This window comes from Pan troglodytes, chromosome 3 (genome assembly GCF_028858775.2).
Source record: "Pan troglodytes isolate AG18354 chromosome 3, NHGRI_mPanTro3-v2.0_pri, whole genome shotgun sequence".
Lineage (NCBI taxonomy): Eukaryota > Metazoa > Chordata > Mammalia > Primates > Hominidae > Pan > Pan troglodytes.
Window position 1 is genome coordinate 4,154,509 of NC_072401.2, and position 8,014 is coordinate 4,162,522.

Here is an 8,014-nt window from a genome sequence, read left to right on the forward strand (position 1 = left end):
GCCCGGGAGCAGCCGGAGTACTCGCGGCGGCGCCGGCGCCCCGCCCGGGAAAGTAAAGTTGGAGCCGGAGGGAGCGCGCGGGCGCGGGGGCCCGGAGGAGCGGCGGCCGGCGCCCCGGCGCGCCGAGCCCTAGCCGGCCGGATGGGAGGCGGAGCGCCCGGGCCGCCGCCGCCTGTCGCCTGCGCCCCGGTTGGGCTCCGGGACCGCGGGGCCGCTCAGGCACGCCCGCTCGGGCGCCGCGTCGCCGTGGGCTCGCCGCCGGGGCGCTCCCCGTGAGCCGGGCCGAGGGCGGGGCCGCGCGAGGACCCCGGGACCTGCCCCCCTCCCCCCGCAGCCGCGTCGCCGCTCGCTCCGGGCGCCTCCTGCTCTGCACTTACACGCTCGGCAGCTGCGGGGAGCCCGGCAGCCACGCTCTCCGGCGCGCCGCCCGCGGAGCCACCACGGCCGAGGGCCGGCTGCTGGGCGCCGCGGTCCCCGGCGGGCGCGCCCGAGCAGCAGGCGGCGATGCGGGCGCCGACCCCGGCTGGGGGGCGCCCGAGCTGCCGCGGCTGCGCCCCGGCTCCAGGAGGGACGGCGTAGCTCGCGGGAGGACCATGGCGTCCCCGGCGCTGGCGGCGGCGCTGGCGGTGGCGGCAGCGGCGGGCCCCAATGCGAGCGGCGCGGGCGAGAGGGGCAGCGGCGGGGTTGCCAATGCCTCGGGGGCTTCCTGGGGGCCGCCGCGCGGCCAGTACTCGGCGGGCGCGGTGGCAGGGCTGGCTGCCGTGGTGGGCTTCCTCATCGTCTTCACCGTGGTGGGCAACGTGCTGGTGGTAATCGCCGTGCTGACCAGCCGGGCGCTGCGCGCGCCACAGAACCTCTTCCTGGTGTCGCTGGCCTCGGCCGACATCCTGGTAGCCACGCTGGTCATGCCCTTCTCGTTGGCCAACGAGCTCATGGCCTACTGGTACTTCGGGCAGGTGTGGTGCGGCGTGTACCTGGCGCTCGATGTGCTGTTTTGCACCTCGTCGATCGTGCATCTGTGTGCCATCAGCCTGGACCGCTACTGGTCGGTGACGCAGGCCGTCGAGTACAACCTGAAGCGCACACCACGCCGCGTCAAGGCCACCATCGTGGCCGTGTGGCTCATCTCGGCCGTCATCTCCTTCCCGCCGCTGGTCTCGCTCTACCGCCAGCCCGACGGCGCCGCCTACCCGCAGTGCGGCCTCAACGACGAGACCTGGTACATCCTGTCCTCCTGCATCGGCTCCTTCTTCGCGCCCTGCCTCATCATGGGCCTGGTCTACGCGCGCATCTACCGAGTGGCCAAGCTGCGCACGCGCACGCTCAGCGAGAAGCGCGCCCCCGTGGGCCCCGACGGTGCGTCCCCGACTACCGAAAACGGGCTGGGCGCGGCGGCAGGCGCAGGCGAGAACGGGCACTGCGCGCCCCCGCCCGCCGACGTGGAGCCGGACGAGAGCAGCGCAGCGGCCGAGAGGCGGCGGCGCCGGGGCGCGTTGCGGCGGGGCAGGCGGAGGCGAGCGGGCGCCGAGGGGGGCGCGGGCGGTGCGGACAGGCAGGGGGCGGGGCCGGGGGCGGCTGAGTCGGGGGCGCTGACCGCCTCCAGGTCCCCGGGGCCCGGTGGCCGCCTGTCGCGCGCCAGCTCGCGCTCCGTCGAGTTCTTCCTGTCGCGCCGGCGCCGGGCGCGCAGCAGCGTGTGCCGCCGCAAGGTGGCCCAGGCGCGCGAGAAGCGCTTCACCTTTGTGCTGGCCGTGGTCATGGGCGTGTTCGTGCTCTGCTGGTTCCCCTTCTTCTTCAGCTACAGCCTGTACGGCATCTGCCGCGAGGCCTGCCAGGTGCCCGGCCCGCTCTTCAAGTTCTTCTTCTGGATCGGCTACTGCAACAGCTCGCTCAACCCGGTCATCTACACGGTCTTCAACCAGGACTTCCGGCGATCCTTTAAGCACATCCTCTTCCGACGGAGGAGAAGGGGCTTCAGGCAGTGACTCGCACCCGTCTGGGAATCCTGGACAGCTCCGCGCTCGGGGCTGGGCAGAAGGGGTGGCCCGGACGGGGGCGCTTTCCCAGAGACCCGGGGAGCTTTCCCAGAGACCCGGGGATGGATTGGCCTCCAGGGCGCAGGGGAGGGTGCGGCAGGGCAGGAGCTTGGCAGAGAGATAGCCGGGCTCCAGGGAGTGGGGAGGAGAGAGGGGGAGACCCCTTTGCCTTCCCCCCTCAGCAAGGGGCTGCTTCTGGGGCTCCCTGCCTGGATCCAGCTCTGGGAGCCCTGCCGAGGTGTGGCTGTGAGGTCAGGGTTTTAGAGAGCAGTGGCAGAGGTAGCCCCCTAAATGGGCAAGCAAGGAGCCCCCCAAACACACTACCACTCCCCATCCCCGTCTGACCAAGGGCTGACTTCTCCAGGACCTAGTCGGGGGGTGGCTGCCAGGGGGCAAGGAGAAAGCACCGACAATCTTTGATTACTGAAAGTATTTAAATGTTTGCCAAAAACAACAGCCAAAACAACCAAACTATTTTCTAAATAAACCTTTGTAATCTAATGTTGGGTGCCGCAGTCAGTCCTTGAGCTTGGGGGCTGGGGGTATCTTCCAGACCCTCACCCTGCCTGACACCCTCCCCCCTCTCCCCCACCCCACAAGGCTGGACGGAGGGCACCCTGGGCCTCCGGGTTACAACTTCCTTCTTGCATGAGAAGGAGGGGTCTTGCTTTTTCTCAAGCTAACCCTTTATGTACATGGAAAATATGTACTCAAAATTCCTGTGCTGAGAGTAGCGAAGAGGTGAAAGGAGCCTAGAACCCCCAAGTTGACCCCAAGTTTAGATTCTGGGGGACTGTCTTCCCTGCATTCCCATCCCTGCCCCCTGCCCTTCCCCACTCTGATATTCAGGGCCTCCGGTGGAAAGAGGTGGGGCTCTTCCAGTCCAAGACTGAGAGTAGCTTTGAGCTAGTCCTCCTGGCTCTGAACATTTTGTGGGCGTGGCTCTTGGGTGGAGAGAGGGTGGGCGTGAGGCCGGCAAGCCCCCACACCATCACTCTTAGGCCAGAGGCCTGGCCAGAACCAGGTTGAACAACAGGCACTTTCTTATTTCCGAAACAAACTGAAAGTCATTGAGGCCCCAGAGCAGTGGAGTGGAACAAACCAGCAATGTCTGGAGAGGGGCCTGGGGCCGGCCTGTTTCCTGTGGTGCCCCCAGGGTCTTCCCAGTGCAGCCCTGCCTTTCCCCCTTGCTCCACCGTCAGGCCCAGCAGGTGTCCACACTGTTCACACTGCTGCTTGAGGAAGGGCAGTGGAAAGTGGGGGACAGAATACCAAGGTGGGCTTCCTGGTGCTGGGCCTTCATGGTGTAGGGACCACTCAGACTCAGCCGTGTCACAGGGCCTGGAAGTTGCCAGGATGGCTGGAGGGGAGGGGCAAAAGCGGGACCTGCGCCTGGCAGGAGCTGGGCAGGGGTCCCCCCAACACACACGCACAGACAGCTCGGTAGGCGTGTGGGGGCTGTGTCAGGCCTCCTGCTTGTGACCATCCATTCCCCATTCCCGTCCCCCTTCCCATCCCTGGGAGGCCCCCCTGGGCTTCCTATGTGTACCCTCCCCTGCCAGACCCTGCCTGCTGAGCCCAGCCCAGATCCATCCTGGATACCCACCTCTCTCTTTGGCATGGGGGGCCAGGGTCTGCCTGGGGAGGGGTCAGCCCTGGGTCCTGTGTTCTTCTGCAAGCCCCCGTCCGCGAAGTCAGGTTCCAGAGCAGGGGGACCTGACTTGCCAGAGTTGGCCCTTGGAGAACCCCCTCGCCGCAGCTGCCTGGCTTCCACCCCAGATGATGGGTCTTCAGGATACCCCAGCTGGGAAGAGCTCTCCCACAGCTGGCACATGTGCTAATGCTCACACCTGTTGTGTGCTAGTCTCAGACACAGGTGGGGAGATACAGACAGCAGTGGGGGCAGGGGAGGGGTGGAGAACATGGCCAGTCAAGGCCGATGAGGACATCCCTGACCTCCCCCAACCAGGCCTGGGCAGGGAGTCCTGAACTGTTGGCCCAGCTTGTCCTGGAGCTGTTGCACTGGCTCAGACAAATCCCTGCTCTCTGGGCCTCGGTGGCCCACCTGGGAAGTGGAGGGGGTCCTGGGAGCCCTCTTGGGCCCTGCCAGGCCTGCCAATCTGTTGGGCAATCTATCCCCTGAGCCTGGGACCACAGGAGACCCCACCTCAGAGACTCCATGGCTGGCATCGCACCCAGGGACACTCTGAGGGCAGGCCTTGGGCTGCGAGAGAATCACTGTACACACATGAAAAAGACTCCAGAGCTCAGGATTTCTGCTCCAGAATCTGCATCTTACCAAGCCGGCAGGAGGGGTCCAAAACTCACAACTGCAAGACGGGAGGGCAGACCCCCAACCCCTCACCTGCCAGCACTCAAGACCCCAAGTCCCGCCCAGGGCACCCTTCCCTTGAGAGCACCAGCATTTCATGGGATAACTCGTACATTTCATGGGACTCAGAGAGGTGGATTAACCTGCCTGAGGTCACACAGCTGGTGATAAGACCCAACAGGGCCCAGGTTTCCTGGCCCCAAATTCAACCAGGTAACAACTATTTCTTGAGTATCTCCACCATTTCCTACTGCCTCCTGGGAGGTCTTCGGGAATGGGCAACTTCCCACAGCTGAGGGCAGACCCCATGTGGAGGCACAGCATGATGAGCAAGGGTTTGGAGGTAGGAGGTGCAAGTGTGTTTTAGGAAATGGGGTGCCAGCATGGGGAGGGGGAGACAATGCAGACAGGAGGCTGGGCAGAGGGGCCGTGTGCCAGGCTGCAGGGGAGGAGCTGGTGGGAGGGTGCTTGGACGGAGTGTCAGGTTTTGATCTGAGCCCCTGGGGGCTGTGAGGTCTGCAGAGGAAATGCAACCTCCCAGGGCTGGAGCCTGCCCTGTCACCTGCTCAGCAGTGTGGCCGACTGAGCATGTCACCTCTGAACTGCAGATCCTCCTCCCTGCAAGGGGATAACCACAGCCCCCCCACACCCAGGGATCCTGGGAGATTAACTTCGAGGATACAGCAGGGCACGCAGCCTGGTACACGCTCAGGGAAGAATGTCAGCAAACCTTCCTCCTCTTCCCGTCCTGACCCTGCCAGTCACACCCTCCAGGGCTATGGCCGGGACTGCAGCCGGCAGATGTTCACCACTCGATCTTGGTTGCCGCCTGGAGAGACTTTCTTTTCAGCTGGATAAACAGAGACAGAAACCTGGCTTCTCACCCTGCCTGCTGCAGGGACACGTGTCACCTTGCTCTGAGTCCTGGTGTCTTCATCCATGAAGCGGGCACTGACACCCACCCCGAGGGTAAGATGAGCCCCGAGTGCCTCCAAACCCGGCCCGGGAACCACCCGCCAAGGGGACTTCTCAACGCCCAGAGCAGGGCCCTCCCCTCTGCCGACCTGTCCACCACGGCCCCTGACTTCCTGAGTGGCTCTCCTCTCCACGGACGAGGCCTGGGCCTGCCTCACTTCTTCATGCCGACTTCATGGATCCAGAGTGGCCTGATGTCAACCCCCATATGTGGTTGTGGAAACTGAGGCCTAGAGGTGACTGTGTGGCCAGGGACCCCTAGGGGTGAGGGGGCAGAGCAAACTGTGGACTCAGAAAGGTCCCTCTGCAGAGAGCCTGGGCTCTGATCCCACCCCGTCCCAAGCAAGCCACAGAGCAGCGTTTTCCACGACCGGTTTCCTGGGCAGAGCTCCCCATTGGGCTCTTGGGAGATTTCAGGCAAAATAAAATAAAGCAGCCACTACCGACGGAGGAGGGCTTGCCCTGTGTGGAGGGTGCTGGCTCGAACGCCGTCCTGCTCAGGGTTCCTGTGTACCTGGCCCAAGCCTGTCACAGATGCAGCTCCTACCAGATAGACATAGACATGCATATGTTTTCATTAACTCCTGTATTTTAATCCTATGGCTGTTGGTAGGAAAGGAGGGAAAAGAAAGAATCCAAATATTCCATTGCAGCTCAGTATGGAATTCAAAAGGAAATATTCCTTGGTGCAGGCAGCAATGTTAGTACTTTATAGAAGCAGCTCCAGGCTTTGGATCCTGCCCCCAACTCCGGGGGTGGGGGCTGGAGGGTGGGGGAAACACGTTGCCGTGGCACTTGCTGGCGAGGAAGCCGCCCTTCCCGGCTGTGCTGGCAGCCGGCTGTATTTTTCTATCACATCCATCGGCAGGGCTCAAATATTCCGTGCCGTGTCGGATCAAAACACACGGCGCCTGCAGGCCCATCTCGAGTCTGGTTGGACAGCCACGGCCCCTCCATGTCCCCACTCCCGTCAGCCCGTGGTGGCCCCCACGTGCAAGGGGTGGGGGAGGAGCAGCCCCGTGCGGAGGGCCCTGTGCGGAGTGCCACAGGTACCCCTTTATGCAGGTGCCTCCACCGTCCCTGGGCAGGCATGGGCAGCCTCCGCTACGTGCCCGGGGGGATCTGAGGGTCATGACATGGATGTGAGATGGGGGCTGACAAAGATAGGAGGGTCCCTAGAGCTGAGGAGCAGAGGAGGGAGATGCCTAAGACTCCAAGGCCCAGGGGAAGCTTTTCCATTTGAGGTCCCCCTTGTCCTCCCACCGGGTTTCCCTTGAGTGGCCAGGGGACCTCCGGCCCCACTCCCGGGGGTCCGCACCCCCTGTGACCCAGCAGGACCGTGGAGAGCATGGATTGCAGCAGGCAGTGGAGGAGGATGGGGAGACTGGGTATCTGACAGGCTCCCTGGGGCATGCCCTGCCTGACCACCAGTGTAAATAGGCTGCGGCATCTCCTGCCAAGGCCAGGGCCTCTACTCCAGCAGGGCTCAGTGCCACCCCTCTGAAATCTGCCTGGGAAGCAGAGTCAACTGCAAACTCCGGGCCAAAAGAAAGCCCTGGGGACCGAAAATGCCCTTCCTTCCTGCCAAGAGGGTTTGTGGCTGCTCCTAGTAAAAGCCTTGGGTACAATGGTGTTGTGATGGTCCTGATAAGGAGTCAAACCATGCAAGGTAGAGGTGGGGCGCTGGCCCAGAAAGCTCAGTTAAAGACATTCTGCCCTTATGTCCGAGCACAAAACATGCCCAGAGCTGCCTGGCAGCCATGGAGAAAAGGGGAACAGGATACGAACTCCCTCCACCACCTGATGCATGATTGACAGGAAGGTCTATAGACTAGGAGTTGGCAGCTAGACCCACCCAGAAGACCACCAGTCCCACAAGACCTCCACAATTCTGGAAACTGCCTCCAGAGGAGGGCTTTGGGGACTGCAGAGAACCCCAGCGGGACATTCATGCCAGATTCCCTATTGGGGTGGGAGAATTGTCAAATCCCCGTCCTGGCCTCCATCTCCAGCTGCACCAGACTGGGCCATTTATTATTCATTCCAGCAACACTCCCCACCAGGCCCTGGCTCTGCACTGGGGAGGCTGTGGGGGAGGACAGCCATGGGGGAGTGGCTCCCAGCCCGGTGTCCCAGACTGGCCTGTGGCTGTGCGGCCTACACTGGCCCAGCACAATCCCACCCTCCTAGGGCTCCCGGGCTGGTCACAATCTGCTGCCAACTCCTCCGTCCTCACCTCCGTTCATCCCACTTCCTGCTCTGGCTTGGCTGTGCCCCACGCCTTTGTGAATTAATGCTTTGTCCCCCAGGAGTGCCCTTCCCGCCCTGTGTCACGTGACAGCTTCACACATAGCCTTCGCGACTCAGACCAGGCCCCGTCTCCAGAGCGCCCGTGGAGCCTCCAACCCTGCCCTCCCCAGCCCCAGGTCCCAGAGGCTGGACTAGACACTGCCCCGCTCAGTGCATGGAGCCCAGCGGGGCACAGGGACAGTGAATAATCCAGCCAGGCGGCAGCTGGGCAGAGCAGGCCTCCCCCGCGGTGTGGAGCCACCTGTCCTCTCCCATGTGGAAGTCCTAAAAGGATCATCTCTGGACTCCAAACCCAACAGCCACCCCTGCCGTCCTCACTGTGCCAGGACACGGGCCCCCCAGGCTGTCGGTGAGAAACTTCTTA

General features: G+C 63.5%; 1 protein-coding gene across 1 annotated transcript; it reads left to right on the plus strand.

The window, feature by feature from the left end:
- Positions 1–211: 211 nt before the first annotated feature.
- ADRA2C (adrenoceptor alpha 2C) lies at positions 212–2,534 on the plus strand. The gene has a single exon (XM_009447287.4). The coding sequence runs from the start codon at positions 594–596 to the stop codon at positions 1,980–1,982; it is 1,389 nt and encodes a 462-aa protein (XP_009445562.3). The 5' UTR covers positions 212–593; the 3' UTR covers positions 1,983–2,534.
- Positions 2,535–8,014: the final 5,480 nt, after the last annotated feature.